At 44.3% G+C, this 18,504-nt stretch overlaps 3 protein-coding genes across 14 annotated transcripts in view; 2 read left to right on the top strand and 1 right to left on the bottom strand.

Annotated features, from left to right (window-relative positions):
• Tlcd3a (TLC domain containing 3A) overlaps nucleotides 1–13,197 on the top strand; it is a 31,282-nt gene extending 18,085 nt beyond the window's left edge. For 2 of the 12 annotated variants that reach the window (XM_040269263.2, XM_005327884.5), the window contains exons 2-5: nucleotides 364–447; nucleotides 4,400–4,595; nucleotides 5,792–5,887; nucleotides 6,384–8,007. In XM_040269263.2, coding sequence (XP_040125197.1) covers nucleotides 4,443–4,595; nucleotides 5,792–5,887; nucleotides 6,384–6,650 — 516 coding nt within the window. In that variant the 5' untranslated portion in view covers nucleotides 364–447; nucleotides 4,400–4,442 and the 3' untranslated portion in view covers nucleotides 6,651–8,007. Of the gene's footprint in view, nucleotides 184–363; nucleotides 448–911; nucleotides 947–4,399; nucleotides 4,596–5,791; nucleotides 5,888–6,383; nucleotides 8,008–8,263; nucleotides 8,386–9,045 lie in introns of those variants that run through there. The other 10 variants (XR_013436239.1, XR_013436240.1, XR_013436242.1 and 7 more) reach the window with 10 other exon arrangements.
• Gemin4 (gem nuclear organelle associated protein 4) lies at nucleotides 8,915–15,767 on the bottom strand. Its single transcript, XM_005327882.5, has 2 exons — nucleotides 15,628–15,767; nucleotides 8,915–12,276 (listed from the first exon to the last, which is right to left on the bottom strand). The coding sequence occupies exons 1-2, from the start codon at nucleotides 15,635–15,637 to the stop codon at nucleotides 9,104–9,106; spliced, it is 3,183 nt and encodes a 1,060-aa protein (XP_005327939.1). The 5' UTR covers nucleotides 15,638–15,767; the 3' UTR covers nucleotides 8,915–9,103.
• LOC101974096 (diazepam-binding inhibitor-like 5) lies at nucleotides 13,626–18,504 on the top strand. The gene has a single exon (XM_078042608.1). It carries the CDS (start codon nucleotides 16,637–16,639, stop codon nucleotides 16,895–16,897), a length of 261 nt encoding a protein of 86 aa, XP_077898734.1. The 5' UTR covers nucleotides 13,626–16,636; the 3' UTR covers nucleotides 16,898–18,504.

Genomic DNA, 18,504 nt, shown 5'->3' with positions numbered 1-18,504 from the left:
CGACCGCCCCTGCGCTAGACTGAGGGCGGAAAAGGGGGGCGACAGGAAGCGAGGGGGCTCCCTCCCTCACTTCCCTGCTCCTGCCCCTCCGTGTTGCGCCTGCCAGAGTTTCCCGAAGACCCTTTGCGTGAAGAGAGAGGGGACAAGGGCGGAGGACTGTCCACGCGTGTCAGGAGGGAATGTGTGTGTATCTTTTGGAGCCTGCTGCTCACATCTGCCAGTGCTTTGTGGGGGTCGCAGGGCCCAGCGGCCGCCTTACCATTTTCCTCCGCCCAGGAGAAAGTTGAAGAGTTTGGCTTTATGCTGTCCGCAGTACTAGATGGAGCGCGCTTTCTTTCATTTTTCTTCTCTGTCCCACTTTAGGTTGGTTTCTTCAGTGCAGGCTGTGCTGGCCACGGGGTCAGGGATCATCATCATCCGCTCCTGTAGCGACGTGATCAGAGACAGGTAACATCTATTCTCCGGTGAAAGAAGTATAACAGGGTTGGGGAACTTTTTTTCCAGTTTTCAAATTGTAGTGGCTCACAGGCACCAGTTGTTTATAAAACATGCTGTTAAGTGGATGACTGGTGGGAAATCTCAGGCACCATAATTAGTGCCTTCCCCCTCTCCTTGTTCTTTAAGCATCCCGGGTTTAGGAGAAAAGAAATTGAAGTTTAAACTAAGAAATGCTAGAGAGCAGCAGAGTCTGAGTCTGATTGGAGGTGGCATTGGAGAACAGTATGATTCAAGTTCTTTATAAGTGTGAAAATTATTTAGAAGTAGGAGTATGATTTTTAGTGCTTTTAAATGATCTCAGTGGGTTCTTAACTCTGGAGTATGCATTAGCAGAGATAAGTGCAAGTGCAGTTAATAAGGTCCCTCCTATTGACAGGGGAAAAAAAAATCCACCTCTCCCCCTTTCCCTGCAGATGCTGCTCTTGACTTTCCTTTGGATTTGCTAAAGGTGATGAAGAGGTTTCTGGTGTCTTCAGAATACTGACTTGTATGTCTGTTAGAGCTCAATCTAGAGGCAGTTCAGGAATGTGCGTCCATGTGCAGCTTCAGTGAGAGAAATAATAAATTAAGGCCAGAATGGTCTATTTTCTTCAGTATTATTTACATCTGGGCAATGATGGCACTTTTTAAAAGGCCATTGTTTTCCACCTGTGTTTTAGAATCATTGTCACTTTCTCCCAGTTAAGTTGAAAGGGCTGGGAATGTGGATGTGGCTTGGTGGTAAGGTGCTTGCCTAGCATGTGGGAGGCTCTAGGTTAAATCCCCAGAGCCCACACATGCACATGCACATGCACGCACACACAGCCAGTTAAATTGAAGAGTGATAATCAGATATGCAGGGAAAGTTTGACAGCCTTTCCTGATTCTTCTCTGACTATGCCAATTCCTGCTTCTCACCTGTTAAGACAGGAAATGCAAGGGGTGAGTAAGGCATCTCTGTCACCATGACCTGCAATCTTAATTGTGTTTGCTCCTGCTGTGAAGATTTTCATGTTTTTCTTCTTATGCCTCTTTTTAATCAAAACCAATTATTGGTACTGAATTATAGATGCTAAGAGAAGATGGGGCCAAGTGACCTTCACTGCATATGCCAAAGGCTAACGGCATTTGTTGGACTTGGTTCAGTTTTTATTTTAAATTAGCATTTTCTGATCATGCAGCAAGTTCCTTCCTGCCTGCAGTTTATCAAATCAGCTTGAAACCTGCCTCCTCTGCAAAGATTAAACTAACATAAAGGTAGCCTCTAGTTTGAGTTAACTAGTTAACATGAGGAGCAGCGCAGCAAGCAAACACTAGGTGTTTCAAGAAAAGCTATTCACACATGATTAACTTACAGTTCTGAAACACCATGGTGGTTCCCCCCTACCCCTGTCAGAATCTGAGTAATTTAGGGGCTTAGGCATATTCAGTAGCAAAAATGGGTTTGGATTTTAGATTCTATATTTTATGTATCTTTATGCCTTAGATTGTTTGCAAAGTAGAGTGACACATTTCTATTCCCTCTATCTCTGCATGGGTGCACAATTTGTGCTAAGGGCACCTAGATCTATCTCTCTCTTTTTCCCCCTCCTTTTGTGGTACTGGACATTAAACCCAGAGACCCTCTACCACTGAACCACACCTCCAGCTCTCATTATCTTATTTGAGACAGGGTCTTGCTAAGTTGCTAAGGCTGACCTTGAGCTTGGGATCCTCTTGCTTGCCTCAGCCTCCTGAGTTGCTAGGATAAACAGGTGTGCATTACCATATCTGGCTTAAATCATCTTTTAAAAAGACCATTGAGGATTCTTAGATCACACACCCAAATATTTTTCTATTACTTGCTTTCCCAATCTATACTTCATACAGAATGTCTATAGATGGGAGGGAGAATCTATCCATTTCTCAAAATTGTGTACAGAGTATGGTATGAGGCCAAGAATTTAATCAGATTTCTTATACGGCTCTAGATCCTTACATGGGCTGCCATAGCTTTAGGCAGTTTTCCTCATTGAAGCTCTTATATTTGAATAGTACCTTTTATACTGAAAAATACTTATAGGGCTGGCAGTGTAGCTTAGTAGTAGAGTGCTAGCCTAGCAAGTGTGAGGCCCTGTTTTTTTGTTTGTTTGTTTGTTTTTGTTTATTTTGGTTCTAGAGATTGAACCCAAGGGCACTTAGCCACTGAGCCACATCCCCAGCCCTTTTTATTTTTTGAGGCAGGGTCTCACTGAGTTGGTTAAGGCCTCACTTAGTTGCTGAGGCTGGCCTTGAACGTGCAATCCTCCTGCCTCAACTTCCCAAGCCACTGGGATTATAGTGTAAACCACCACACTGGTGCGGCCCTGGGTTTGATCCTCAATATGCAAAAAATAAAAGGACTTCCCTAGTTTTCATTTTTTAATCCTCACAGTGATTGTCAGGAAAGTTAAGACGAGGATTATTGTCTTCATTTTACAAAGAAAAGTCCCAGGCCAGTTGTATTTAAGATTATAGTCTAGCTATCTTGCTAATAAGTCTTCAGGGAATTCTACTGGAGAGTCACAATTTTAGATCTTCTTGAATTGGTACTGGGTGCAAAACATTAAAACTCCAGGTTCCATTCAAGGGGAAAGGCCAGTTAAATTTCAGTCAACCTTTTAGTAGTTCTTGTCATCATTTTACTTCTAATTGCTTCAAGAAAGCAACTGAGACCATAAATAGGCAGAATGAGTATTTTGCCTTTTGCCCACATGGAACCTGGCTAATTAATTCACCTGCAAATGAACTTTATTTTTCATTAGTACTAATTTGCATCTACTCATAGTTTATTGATTAGTTATGCTGTGGTGTGGAGTCATTCAGGAACATTTGAAGTGCATGTGACACCCTCTGTATATTCCCAGGGTTGCAATTCAGTGGACTGACTCCTTAGAAACTCACCTGAGACTAGATTAAAAATACAGATTTGAAGCCCTAGGCATATAATTTAGAAACTCTGGGGAAGTGGGTCCCTTAATAAGCACTACAGGTGATTCTGATGGTCAGGTAGTTTGAAATTCGTTTTCTTCTACCTAACACATGGGTGTTTAATAAAAAATTTGCTGAGTGAATCTAATCCTTCCCAGCATAGTATATGAATTCAATTTCAATTTTTTTAAAACACAAAAATTCTGTAGAAGGTTTATATTAACTGCTGAGATTTTTTTCCTTCTAATATACTCTAGAAGTAATAAAACTACCAGTTTGATTTCACAAATATTGACTCAATCCTATTAGACAAACAAATGAGAACACTGACTTACCCCAGCCCCTCTCCTTTTATTTCTGCTGTAATGTGGTCTTTGGGCTCCAAACTCATTTCCAGGCATGCTTTCTTAGCCAGTGAAACTGGGATTAGCTATAGAATTGTAAAGAAAATGGCCAGGATTTCTTCCCAGAAACTCCCTAGACTGGGGTTGCATGCAGATGACAGAGAAACTCATAGGCTTTAAGTTGGAAAACTCCCAACTGTTGAGCAACTGAGGAGTTAAACTGGAAAGATTGGATTTGTGATTTCGAATACCTTCTAAACAGGGTTCTTGGTGGGGCTATTGAATCATTTGTGAATTTTTGTATATTAAAGTCAGCTTTTATCACAAAATGCCAGAAATCCATTATAGATGAGTAACTAAATCAAGCAAATGATGACAGCAGTTACTTGAACACACGAGGCTGAAAGAATTCCTACTTTTTGCTTTTGACTCTCATGAATTTGCCCTGTAATTTAGAGAAAGTTGTCCACTCTCATTTATCAGTTTCAACATCTTCCTTGTAGTGTTTAGAGTAATAATCTGATTAAGTACAAAGCTGAAGGGAACATGTTTGGGAAGAGAATTGGCTCAGAGCCTTCCTAATTGACATCCATAATTATTTCACAGACCATCCATATGTTTTCTTTCAGGCACTGGCTTGCCCGAGAATATGTCTGGTTTTTGATTCCATACATGGTCTATGACTCCTACGCCATGTACCTCTGTGAGTGGTACCGAACCAGAGACCTTGGACACTCCACCACTATTCGAAACTTCCTGAGTCAAAACCGCCTCATGATCACACACCATGCAGTCATTTTGTTTGTCCTTGTGCCTGTCGCACAGGTATGGCCTTAGAGGACAGCAGCTGTGGTCGCTCATTTTCTCCTGTTGAACTGGGTATCTTGACCATTACTGGGTATTTTGAAAAAAGAGAGGATTGCCCTGTTAAATCTGAAGTGTTTGTGATCTTCCTTACCAACAGAGTCTTTTAGGAGTCTTCCAGCTTTCTGGATTCCTTGGCATTTGTCAAAGGTTCTGTTTTTAGTTAAATACAGTGTAAAAATGATTTAAAATTCAAATATAAAACTAATAATAATAGTACCAGAGCATACTGTGTGCAGTGTTCTCATGTCACAGAAACAGACTATTCAAAGCAAATGACCTCATAATGGCTATCCAGATCCATCTTTCTATTAAAAATCTATTCAAAAAGGAACAGAAATGGGAATGCATCGAGAAATTCAAAATTTTATTCCAAAAGTGCCTACCAGGTGGCACACACTTATTTAAGAGTTTACAGCTTGCTAAATATTAGAAACTATAAGCTGTATACCATAAATGAAGAAACAAGGGCTCTGAGTTTACTTATGTCATTCAGTGGTACTGAATGACAGCAGGTATTTTACTGTTAGAATATTCTGAAAAAGAAAGATAAATTACATTAAGTTTTTTTCTTTTCTTTTTTTGGTACCAGGGATTGAACTCAGAGGTGCTTAACCACTGAGCCACATCTCAGGCCATTTTATTTTTTTGAGATAAGGTCTCATTAAGTTGCGTAGGGCCTCACTGAGTTGCTGGGTCTGGCCTTGAGCTTGTGATCTTCCTGCCTCAGCCTCCTGAGACACTGGGATTATAGGTGTGCACCATCACACCTGAGAGCATTACTTTCTTTAAGGAGTCTTCTCTTAATTGCTTTGAGACCCCACCATGTAGCACATACTTTGTTGAGATGAACAGGCTCAGTACCCTTGCACAACTAAGTTAGATACACAAAAGTAGGCTACAGAGTTCTTCCAGGTGTCATTGACATTCAGAGAAAGATTGCATCCTATCTGAATTTGCCTCTGGATCCCAGAGATTGGGCCATCAAAGTGCTATTGCTATGGAAGCAGCAGAATATTAACTGGATCTACACTTGCCTATTTAGCATTTCTTTTCCCTTCATTGTCTCTCATTGAAAAAATAGCCCTACTTAGAATTTTCCTTCCAGTGGTTTCTTAACCTCCACTACTTATTTCCTTTTTTCCTTTCATCCACAGAGGCTCCGGGGAAACCTTGGAGACTTCTTTGTTGGCTGTATCTTCACAGCAGAACTGAGCACTCCCTTTGTGTCACTGGGCAGAATTCTGATTCAGGCATGTATGAGTGAAATGACAAAAATAGTTTAGGTGGGAACAGACTTTGCTTTTCCTTTGGAGATTGTTGGGTTTGAAGAAATCTGTTAAAGCCAAGTATAGTGGGATAGGATGTCCTTTAACAAACTTAAAGGTCAGTTGGTCATTCAGGCCTATAGAGATGAAATTGTAGATTTGACCAAAGTTTGGGACAGTTCACTATATGTTTTCCTTGATCAGATTGTTCTAATCCACTTTTCCCGTGACCCCATTAGCTGGGTGGCTTAGGCCAAATTTAATATCACTATTGAGAAAACTATAAGGCTCTATGTGTGTATTAATACAATAGTGCTCAATAATCTTTTCTGTGTTAAAAAACTAGATGCATGTGTGGGTGTCAAGGAATTTAATAGTCTGGGTCTTGAATGGTTCATTTACCACTGGGAGACTTGGGCTAGTGGCTCCCTGAGACCTCGCCTCTTGGTTGCCCTTCATTCTGCTTCTCTTTCTTTTTCAGCTAAAGCAGCAGCACACTCTCCTGTACAAGGTGAATGGAATCTTGACGTTGGCCACCTTCTTCTGCTGTCGGATCCTTCTTTTTCCGTTCATGTACTGGTCCTATGGTGAACACCAGGGACTAAGCCTACTCGAGGTGCCATTCAATATCCCTTTTTACTGCAACGTGGCCAATGCCTTCCTCATCGCTCCCCAGCTCTACTGGTTCGCTCTGCTGTGCAAGAAGGCAATCCGGCTCTTTGGTGCCCGAGCCAAAAAGGATAGTTAATTGCTCCCACAAGTCAGGCAATGAGGGCACCTCATCACACTAGCTGCCTCCTCAATGCAGTATTCCATGGACCAAACTGTGCCCTGTGTGGCCTCTGGCATTTGGGGATTGATAAGCAGACGGATTTGAGATTTTCTAAAAAATATTCCTATTACCTCCTCCTTCTAACCTGCCCTTTTGCAAAAGCACTTTTTTCTTGGTTACACAACTATTGGATCTTGTCAGACCTTCATTGGCAGCAAGGTGGCTTTAATTACAAGCCTGAGGATTCTTCCTTGGTTCTTATCTCAAGAGTTCTGGGAAGTCAACTCATGGAATGTGAAGATTGATGGACCAGGTTAATCAGTGCCTGGGCACCCACCTTTCCAACCACTCAGGGTAATATCCACAGTACTGGGCCAGCAGAAGCAAGGGATGACTTGGTTCTTGAAATAATGTATTCTTGCAGTGTTGGCCTGGGAAAATCATCGTGGGTATGTAGTTTTTTATTGTTTACTACGTAGCCCATTACTGTCCTTTGCCTCATCTCTCATTTGTGTCAACAAGGAATTCTTTTGTTTACTGACTTCCAACCACAAGTTTCACTTGGCAGTGGGTAGGACGCAGGGCTGGGAATGTGAAGCACTTAAGTGGGTCTGGAGGCAGTAGAAGTCAGCAGGACGTTTACAGGCTGACTTGGTAGAAAAACCAGGCTCATACTTATGAGCTTGTTGCAAGAAGTCACAAGTACTGTTCCCCTTTTAGCATGACCCCTCATGCACAGCTTTCCCTATTTCTGTATGTATAGGATGCTTTCATAAAAACTAGAGGGGCAAAGTGAAATGATCGTCCCAGTAGCTATTTACTAGGTAATTCCATCTGACAGTCCTTTTCCTATAAAGTGGAAATGGACTTCTATACTCCAAACCAAGGAATGTCTCATCCTAGACCATAGAGTACTTTTCCCAGAGCCTCCCAAGAAGCCAGAATCTCTTTCCATTTTGAGTATACTGCCATTTAGCTCTAGAGGCTAGCGAGTAAGAGGGCAGCCAGCCTGGCCAAAGCACGACCTATAGATCGACCCCTTCACCCCCATTTGCAAATAGGATTCTCTGGTGCCAACACTAATCATTCCTTATCAACTGAGATGGGTTTCACTCTGCTACCATGACTTTTTTCAAGTGGTAGTAAAAATCTAGACTTTTTAAAAGTGCCTTTTAATTCATTGTCCATGAACTTTAAAGGACTGAATATGTCTCCAATTTTGACTGTTTCAGTCTTGAATAGGTGCCATTTAAAATGTAAAATGCTATGGGTTTTTGTTTTTTACTATCAAAATATGTCATCCATATGGTGATTAAATTGCACTAATTTCCCACTTTATTGTCCTTTGTGAAATATATCAATACTGATTTCCTGTTAGAACCGTCCTGTGACCTCACTTGATTGCTGTGTGCTATTGTTCCTGCGATTCATGCTCACATCACTAGCAATGTGTGCTGATGCTTTTAGCCTCCAGGAGGGCTTTGCTCATATTTTTAACATGTTGGTTTTTGGTCCTAAGAATACACTGAAGGTGCCTGAGTCAAGCCCAGTGGTGACATTTAACTTTAGGTCTTTTCTTCTCTACATAGGTGAATCTCAATGCGTTCGGAGTGGAAGCCTGATTTTTGGTCACAAAGTTTACTCTAGGTGGGGGAAAGAACCTGATTAAGTGCCCCCTTTTGAATGAGGGTATGGATATGCAGGAGGTGAGGTACATCTACTTTTCTCTCTCATCTCCCCAACCAGTTATTATCATTCTTCAATAATAACTTATAAATCTTACATTCTAAGTTTTATGCTTCTGCACACACTGTTCCCTGATTTCATCCGTCAAAACCAGGATACCACTACTTTAGGCAGAAAGTAATTATACCCAACATCTAAGCACATCTCTGCTGTCACCAGACCTGGCCTTAGCATAGTCCCTTCTGAGCATGCTAAATGATGGGAATTAGGACTCTGACAGATCTCTGGGTAGAATCCATGAGTTTATGGTCAATGATTTATCCCCTTAACACTTAAGTTTTTCTTATTCAGTCCTTTCATTTTTCAAAAGTGCAGGCCTCTTAAGGACACACATCACAGGGCCAATCAGAGGCAGAGGCAGGGCTAGTTTTCCCAAGTTGCCACCCTTTCCAAGATAGCTCATGAAAAATATCAAATGTTGAAATGGCTCTTGAAAAAGGAGACTTTCAATATCAAAAATAATAATAATAATAATAATAATACACACACTTAGATGAAACTCAAAAGAGAATTTTATTAGTCTGTATGTTATAAATACCTAAGAAACTATTTTCTTTACACTGTTATTGCCATATACCTTTTATCTTGTGTACAATTTCACATAACTATAGTTTGTGTTTCTCAGCTCTAGGCCCTCTAGAACTACCATGTTGTGGCCCAGCTTTTTTTCTGACCTACACAAGTCAGAAGTTGCTGATCTTCTGCAGCAGGGTCTGGCGCCGCTCCTTGGGGCTAATGTTCTCAGCAATGGATGATAAGAAGCGCTGTTCATTTACCTTTTGGAGCAAGGAGCTAACAGAGGGGTTGGTCTTGCTCAGTGTTTCATAACAGGTGAGGATTTCCAAGGCTAACACGTAGAGTGGTTCACAGACCTCTTGGTGCAGCATGGCCATGATGTGTAGAACATGACAGAACACCTGGGTATAAACAAACAGGCTTTCCTGGGTCAGGTCCTGGTCTTGTCCTTGAGCCCAAGGACCAACCGACTGTATCAACCTAACTGAGTCCAGAAGGTTGGTCAGACTGCTACAGAGGAGTTTGACCACATGGCTCCAGCCATCTATAGGAAGCCAGTTACGACAGCTCTGGCTGCAGAGAAACTGGAAAGCTCTCAGGAAGAGCACAGAGAGTTGGAGCTCTTGGGCAAAGGGCTTCAGGTTGAGCAGGGGAACAAACTGAATATATTCCAGGCTGTAAGGGACATGTAAGAGCTGTTTCTCCAATAGTCTCCTGGTCAACTGGTAAAGGTACTGCCAATCCTTGGGGCTGCACCAAGGCATGATCTGCACTAAGGCCACCAGAAAGCCCTTGCTGAACAATCTGACCTCCTCAGGATTGCCCACGTCCACCACCAGAAGAGAGAGCATCTGCTCAGAGACACTGCTGGAAATGTAGCAGCATTCCATCCAAGCAAGAAGCCCTGTGCCAGGCCCATACCCTGGGTGGGCCTGGGAGGTCCACTCAGCCTCAGAAAGCTTACAGATCTCAAAAAGTGTGGCTGGCACCTCACACTTGAAGTGGCCCTCAAAGAAGTTCTTCAGTCTCAGGCTTATAGTCCAGTCTAGCTGTTCCATTTTCCTGTGGAGCCAGGAGAGGGACTTGATCCAGGTATCTGGGGAGAGGGTCTCAGCATTGGCTAATACAGTTTCACAGAGGAGGTCTAGGATATGGATCACCAGATCCTTCCCATCCAGAGAGAGGCACCGTTTCTCTTGGGGGAATTGCCAATATTTGCTGAAGCTATCTAGAAGCTGGCACAAGCTGAAGATGAGGGGGAATGGGGAACAGGTCTGGAGCCAATATTCCTCTAAGCCCATATTTGCTTCTAGGGTTTGGATGAAGATCTTCAGACTGAGGTCCACCTCTTCAACATCCAGCATCAGGAAAGGCAGGACAAATGCCTTCAGCACCTCATCTGGCTCAAGAAGAGCAGCAACTGGAATCCCCTGGGGCTTCACAGGACTCATCAGGCAGCTCAGGAGCTCCAAAAATTGCTTTTCTTCCTTGGGTGTAGAGAACTTTGTCCAGACAGTTTCTTTGAGGCAGGATACCAAAAAAGTGGTGGGTGAATTAGGACCTTGCTCTTCTGTGAACCTAAGGGCAGGGAAGGCAGTGAGAATCTGTGCTAGGAACCTGTGGGTACCAAGGTTGATCACAGCCATGCTGCACATCTTTTTCACTGTGACTTCTGGGTACAATATTACCAGGCGGGCCACAGAGGCAACAGCTTTAGCCAAGCCCTGTTCAGAGGCACTCTGCGTAAGCTGGTTAAATGTTGTATTTAGGTCTTCCTGAAAACCTTCCAAATAAGCCGACAACCTTTCAGAGAGGCCTTTTCGCCCCCAGCAATGCAGGACACCTGAGAGGACTTTATTTTTGTCTGGTAGAGAGAGGTCTGCATAGCATTCCAGGATTAAGATGATCACCTGTTTGATCTGAGACTGGGGGATGACTCTCTCGGTCGTGCTGACTTCCATTACTGTTTCCAACAGCCTTAAAACTAAGTCTGGCTCTTGGAAGAGAGCCCTGTTGTTTACCAGGCAGGCTACCCACTCATCTGAGAAGGCCCACTTCTTCTCAGAAGCAAAAATATAGCACATTTCCATGTGTCGGTCCATCTTCTGCTCAATAATGGCCATGGCAATAGAGGCAGTAATGTCCTCGTCCTTGAACCCTTTTTTGTTCAGTACCCTGCTGGTTTTCCTCAGGAAATCCTTGACGCACTCTGCCAGCTCAGAGACCACCTGCCTCTCCTCCTTAGACAAGCTAGTGGTATCCAGGTAGAGCTTCAAATTCTGGCTGAGGGAAGTCAGACTTTCACATAGCCGGAAGCTATCGTAATTTGTCCCCTGGCTGCTGTTGAGCATGACCTGTAGCTCTTCTCCCCACTCCTGCAGCAGACTGTGCATGAACTCAAACCCCACAAAACTGGTTTCGCTGGGGAGTTTGGCCAGTGAGGTCAGGCTAACATCCCGCTCGGCCTCCCTTATTTTCTCTGCCAGAGCCTGTTGGTGATATGGGTTCTGAGTGTCTGAATTCCACACAGAAATCACTGTGGCCAGTTTGTCCAGATACATGACTGCAGACACTTCCTGGGGGTCATCTTCCATCAGTGCAAACACAGTCAGCATGTCAGCTAAGTTGGCTAATGCATAACACTTCATCCCAAGGGACAGGATTCTGTCTTGAATTTGCTTCAGTCCATTAAGTAACATGGCCAATAGGGGCATGGTCGGACACACATCTGGGTCCGACTTAAACCTCTTTGGAGGATGAGAGAACTCATCTGAAGAAGGTAAGTACTTATGGGCCATTGTCCTAAATTGGGAGAGGAGGGGGTCCTGCTTATTGTCCTTGTGTTTCATCAATTCCCACCAGACATCGAGGAAGAAGGACACATCCCTGGAAGAAGTATCAATAGTCATGTGCTCCAAAAAGTGCTCTAGTTCTGTGCGACAGATGGTGGTGGGCAGGGCCATCAGAAGTTGGATGAAGAGCCCAGAAGCTTCTAAGGACTTGAGCAGCTCAAAAAGGACTGTGTGATTAATAGTAGGAATCATGTTGCCCACTGAGAAGAACACATCTTCCTGCCACCGAATTTCAGTGTCAGAAGGGCTAACAGGACAGGGCTGAAGGACCTTGGCCCAGATGATGATCAGAGCTTTCTTCTTCCAGGCAAAAGGCTGAGAATGTGCTGAGGCAGAAGAGATTTCCCTCAAGGCCTCCACAATGGGTTGTCCAACATGTTCCCAGTCAGACTTTGTCATTTCTGCCAATGCTTTGGGGCGAAAGAGCTGCTCAGCCAGCAAGAAGCCCCCATGCAGGATAGTCATTTCTTCACAGATATTCAAGGGTCCTGCACAGAAGGACGAAAAATAAGAATGTAAAGTTTTCAAAATAGTAAGCAGAGCCGAGAGAGGCAGCACTTATTAGGCTGGCTGTCATTATCAAGGTTAGAAGGGATAAGGACTTTCAGTGACCTTGGTGGAAGAGGAGGAAAAAGGGATGGTTGTAAAAGCCACTGCAGTCATTAGGGCTTAGTTGAGGAATAAAAAAATGACTTCCAAGCTGCCTACACTGGGAACTGTAAGGATGATGGATACTATAGCAAATAAGGAATAGAGAATGAGAACAGGTTTAGAGGGAAGACAAGGTCAGACTTGGTTACTTGGAGTCTAACATGGAACATAAAGGAAGTCTTCCAGCAATGGCAATGCAAGGTTGAAGCTCAAGGTGAGTCTGAAAGGTATCTGCCCAGAAGGGCTAACAAAAACCAAAGTAAATGAGATCCCTCAGGAACAGCATGAAAAGGAAAAGTTGGACTACTGAGGCCAGACCCTCCCACAAAAGGCAGGCCTACATATTTGGGGAGAAGGGTATAGATAAGAGACAGCGGTGAACTACAGAGGCCACAAAATGTGTATTATAGGACGTGACAACTTCTCAGTGATGATTCAGACTAAGAAGGCCACAAAGCTTCTGGCACAGAAACAGACAAGCCCAACCTTTCCTCTTTTTTTTCTCACAGCCTTGCCAATAGGTTTCAAACATTCTCCTCCCTTTTAGAGAAACAGTTCACCCGGGAGCTTTTTCCAGTCAGAGGACAAGTTATTCATGGGCCTAAGAACTTCTGTGGCAGAAACTGGTGGGTAGATAGAAGGGTCAAATACTAGTTTGGACATTCAAATGCGATGTGGCCTAAGAGTTAACTTCTTTGATCTTCCCCTGTACAATATAGTCTTCATGATATAACTAAAGATCAAATGAAAATGTACAAGTTGAGTCCTGGGCATTGGGTTGGTGCTATTTTCTCCTGATCCCGTCTCTGAAGGATGGGAGAAGGTATGGGTTAAATAAAATACAGTAAAAATCAGGCTATTGGGAGCCTGAATAACATGCCATAAATGTTCGTCTCCCTTGGCCGGGTGCAGTAATCCCAGTGGTTCAGGAGGCTGAGGCAGGAGGACTGCAAGTTCAAAACCAGCCTCAGCAAAAGTGAGGCATAAGCAACTCAGTGAGACTCTTTCTCTAAATAAAATACAAAATAGGGCTCCAGATGTGGCTTTGTGTCAAGTGCCCCTGAGTTATACCCCCCAAAAATGTTGGGTCTCCCCAAAACCCTTCTGTTGTTGGTAGGACCAGAATCTTTGCCTTCCCCAACTCAAAAACATGAAAGAACACCAGACACAGTGGCACACACCTGTAATCCCAGAGACTCTGGAGGCTGAGGCAGGAAGATTGAAAGTTCAAGATCAGCCTCAGCAACTTAGTGAGACCTTGTCTCAAAATAGAAAAGATGGGGTGTGTTTCAGTGGTTAAGAAACCCTGGTTTAATCCCCAGTACCAAAAAAAATATATATATATGGAAGAATATAGGTCTTTATTAAGTGTTTTCTTTGGCCTAAAAACCAAATCAGAGTGCAAACACAGCTCACTGGTGTTCTCAACTCCTCTTCCCTTTCCCAGGCCCCAGAGATGTATTCTTTCCTCAGTCTCTCATGCTCCCGGTAGCACATCTTCCCCATTTTCACAGTCTAGGAGTCAGTATTAAAAATACTGACTCTAGGGCTGGGGTTGTGGCTCAGAGGTGGAGCGCTCACCTAGCACATGCGAGGCCCTGGGTTCGATTCTCAGCACAACATAAAGATATTGTGTCCAACCAAAAAATAAATATTAAAAAAAAAATACTGACTCTAGGGTAGCTCAGTGGTAGAGCACTTGCCTAGCATGTGTAAGACACTGGGTTTGATTCTCAGCACCACATATAAATAAAGGTCCATTAACAACTAAAAATACAATTTAAAAAATACTGATTCCAGAAAACTAAAGGCTATCTTGCCCTACCAACAATTTAGGGAAGCACAAAAGCCAAGGATCAGCACTCCTATGCAACTCACTTGTGAAGTCAATCCATTCTGGCTCCTAGTGGGGAGTTAGACTTCTAAAGGTGTCTGAGAGTTACGGTCCTTCTTTCTGGCTCAGGTTGCTCCTTCAGAACCCCAAAATACATTCCCTCATAACTGTAAATTAAATTTTACTGCACTATCATTACAGTTGAGCAGATGCTTGGGTCCCAACACCTGCCTTCCAGACACTAACTCTTGGGAGCAGTTATTAGCTGGGAGAACTCCAAGTACTTTATTACTAATAGGTGACTGGTACTTGTGAATGTCCACTACTTATGTTTACTAAGTGTTTGTTTATTCTGGCAGGCACTGTGCTAGTGGTACATGTGTAAGATCTTTAAATCTTCAAAACATCCTTTTGAGAATTACTGTTCCTATTTTAGAGATGGGATCATTGAGACTCAGGCAAAATTTGCTCAGGATGTCACAACCACAGTAGTGGGGCTGAGACAGAAATCATCACAGTTGCACTGCTCCAAACTCTTCCCGCTGCCATTCCACCACTGAAAAGCTGGCTGAGGACAGGGTCCACATTTCTCCACAGCTGACTATGATTGGCACATATTGGGGGTACCTCACATTCCTCCCCTCTCCCGCAGAATACCCTCTTTATCTTCTTAAGAATATAACCGGCGGGGTGGGGAGGTTTGGCAAGGAGCCAAATGATATCTATCTGCTCTGTAAACTCACCACTTTTTCCAGGCCTTGCCTATGAAGACTATCAATTGCTCGCAGGTTCAAAAAGTGCCACCTCAGCGGATGTAACCCCTCCTCACAACTGTTAGCGCTGCTGTGCACAAAGCACGGTACCCAACACTATATACACGTGGTTGCAATGAAAACTCCCCCCAAACTCTAGGAAGACAGAGTCTTCAACCCCGCTTTAACGAAGAGGAGACCTGGGGTGGGGACATTTGCTTAAGAACTTAGTCCACGTTCAGTAAATCAGACTATAAGAACATCCATGATTCCCGGGGCCAGGTCACCGGCATTTTCCAAAGCACGTGCACTAACCCCGTCTGTTTTCAGGGGCTCCAGCTTCACAGCCGCTCGGGTTTTTCCCATGATAAGAGGGCCAGAACAGAAAAGAGGGCCGCGGAGCCCCAGCTATAGCTCGGCCTCCCGACCCCAGGTCTCCAAGGACACCTCCTGGCCCTCAAACCCTTCCCCAGCCTGAGGTTTTCTTGGGCCCGGGCCGCGCGGGAGTGCGCCGTGGGAAGAGTGTACAAGGACACCCCTCCCTAGGGGAGCATTGCGGGGCGCCGCCGGGGCTGACCGGGACAGGGGAGCCGGGAACCCACCTAAGTCCATGGCGGCGACACCGGTGGCAGCAAGGGCCGCCCCTCCCCCTCCGAAGGAGCGAGTTCCGCGCCGACGCGACGGCACAATGGGCGGAGCCACAGGCCCCGCCCAAGGCCTCAGTTCTACTCCTGCGCTGACCGCCTGCTGTTCCCCGCGCACGCGCGCTCCTCACCAACCAGCTAGCGGCGCCAAGGCTGTCAAGCGCACAGCTCCCCCTCTCGGCCCCAGGCCTCTCCCCAGCCAACAGGCCGGTACCATCTGCACAGTCCCCTGGCCCAGTCCTGTTTCCTGTGTGCAGGAGGTCTGTTAGTTCCTGGCCCGGCATTCACCCTAAGCCAGGAACCCTGGGTAGCTCCGACACACAGTTCATTCACACTGAATGCCCTTCCTGGGCTGCCCACCAACCAGCACACTCAGGTCACAGAGGCTTCCTCCCTGCGGTGGGTCCCAGGGTCTCATATTCTGAGCTTCACAGACACTAACCCAATCGCCTTCAATGTTCTTCATACCATACTGCTCCTCAGGACAGCAGCACACCGCTGCTTAATTTTCCGGGATCATAGAACATTCCCCCACCTCGCCCTCTGGTCCTAAAGATGGAACACAGGAGCTCTCTGCCACTGACCTATATCCCCAGCCCTTTTTATTTTGAGTAATTCTCCCTAATTTGTCCAGACTGGCCTTGAACATGCAATCCTCCTGCCTGGGCCTCAGGATTACAGGCAAGTGCCACCACATTTGGCTCACAGAGGCCTTTGAAACTTTGATGGGTAGTCCTCCCCAGAAAATGAACTGTGGGCAGATCCAATCCAGTGGACTTCTAGTTTTCAGTCTGTACTTCATAAAAAACACAAATGTCCTCTGTTCTTCCCACATTGTCTCCTTTCCCCCCCCCCTCTTCCCAAGATCTAATCATCAGCCTCATGTGTTTACAACTTTCCACCCTCCAGCTTTTAGCACCAGATATCATCTAGAAGGACAGAAGCACCCAGCTTCAGGTACTCTAATATGCAAGTGGAGTTTGAGTTCGCCTGTGCTGCGATCAAGCAGCTGAAACGTCCTGTGAGCGATCAGGATAAACTGCTGATATACAGCTACTACAAACAGGCCACTCAGGGTGACTGCAACATCGCTGCCCCTCCTGACTCAGATGCAAAAGCTAAAGCAAAGTGGGAGGCATGGAACGGGAACAAAGGGATGTCCAAGATGGATGCCATGAGGATCTATATTGACAAAGTGGAAGAGCTGAAGAAAAATGAGGCTGGTTAAGGACACTTGAACAGACAAAAGGAAAATAGCATAACTCCTCTGGTAGGGAATGGGCTTCTTAAAAGACCCTGATGGCTGAAATGTCCTGAAAGGGGGTACCTAGGTTAGCTGAGACATCAATAAATTACTGAAACTGCAAGAGAGTGAGTGACTGCTTTAGGAAAAGAGAAACTCAGTGACTGTGACAGTCCTGGGGAGGTATCCAAATGTACGAAAGACATCCCTCCTCTAGGTAAATTCAAAGTGGCTTTTTCTGTAGTTTTGAATGCCATTCCCAGTCTTCCTATTCCCACAGCATATAGATATTTGGCAGCAGACAGGATGGAAGAGGATGGAGAATCATGTTGTGAAAATGTCCAAGGTTGGAGGTAAGTGACCATTCTCCACTGATTTGGTCTCTGAGGGGGCTGGGGACCCTGGGGCCCCACCCTGTATCTTTTCAGGGAATGCCAACTCACCAATAACCTAACACTAGGGAGGAGAAAGGGACTCTGTCTTCCAGAAAGCGAAAGTCAAGTCCAAGCCCTTAGGGGAAGTCAATGTTTTGAGAGAAGCCAAACTTTTGGAGACACAGTGAAGTAACTGATGTATCACAACATAGCATCTCAGAAACAATGGAACAGATGGTTTCAAAATTCCAGTCTCTGAAAGACTCTTCTAAGGTGTTAGCAATCAAAATTTTCTTGGGACTACGCAGTAGCAAACCTTGGTTCCTGCTTGGGAACCAGTGTAGGACAGTATATATAGGTATTTATATGTGGGATTTGTTGTAGGCACTCAATATACCCCTTGACCCATGCAAGTGTCAAAGTGTCCAGCCCCAGTGTCTACTCCTTATAAAAAACCATAGAGGCATCAATGCTAACATGTTCCAGTGGCTAGGGATATGAAATGCTGAATTCTTAAAGACATTTCAGAGAAATAGGTCTGCTGTGGCATGGCATTTCCCAGTACTTTTCCTTAAAAACTATTTTGGGGGGCTAGGGATGTAGCTTAATGGAAGACCACTTGCCTCACAAGTACAAAGCCCTGGGTTCATGGTGAAAGGGACAAAAAACCCACAGTAATCAAAAAGACATTTTCACAGACAATGATATCAGGTCAGCTCCATGAGGGACCATTTAACAACAGAAGTAACAACCATAAAGACTTAAGAGGACAAAGAAAACCAAGTCTCACCAGTTCTCTTTAAGATATTCTGTTCATATATTTACAAGTTGCTAGGTACATTACTTAAGAATAAAGTATATCCAGTACAGCCCAATGACTAAATAACTATTTTAACTATGAAGTGGGTAAGAACCACACTGTAGAATAGAATGCTGCTCTCTCTTCTTTCAAGGATATTATGAACACATTTTGATGCCTTGAGGACCATGATTCGTGTTAAATATGAACAATAGACAAATAATAATATATCTTGCTCCAAAATATGAGGTAGTTTGGCAGTTACAGGTATGCCATCCTATTTTGTAATTATAGAACCTGAAAAGGTTAAAAGGTGCCATAATTAGGACTACAGGAAGCAACAGTAAGGAAGATTAAGTTTAAAAAAGAAAAGATGAAACAGTATATGTTTCATAGTATACAGTGTGCTAAATTTTGTG

The sequence above is a fragment of the Ictidomys tridecemlineatus genome, chromosome 3 (assembly GCF_052094955.1).
Source record: "Ictidomys tridecemlineatus isolate mIctTri1 chromosome 3, mIctTri1.hap1, whole genome shotgun sequence".
Classification (NCBI taxonomy): domain Eukaryota; kingdom Metazoa; phylum Chordata; class Mammalia; order Rodentia; family Sciuridae; genus Ictidomys; species Ictidomys tridecemlineatus.
This window is presented reverse-complemented; position numbering and strand designations above follow the sequence as displayed.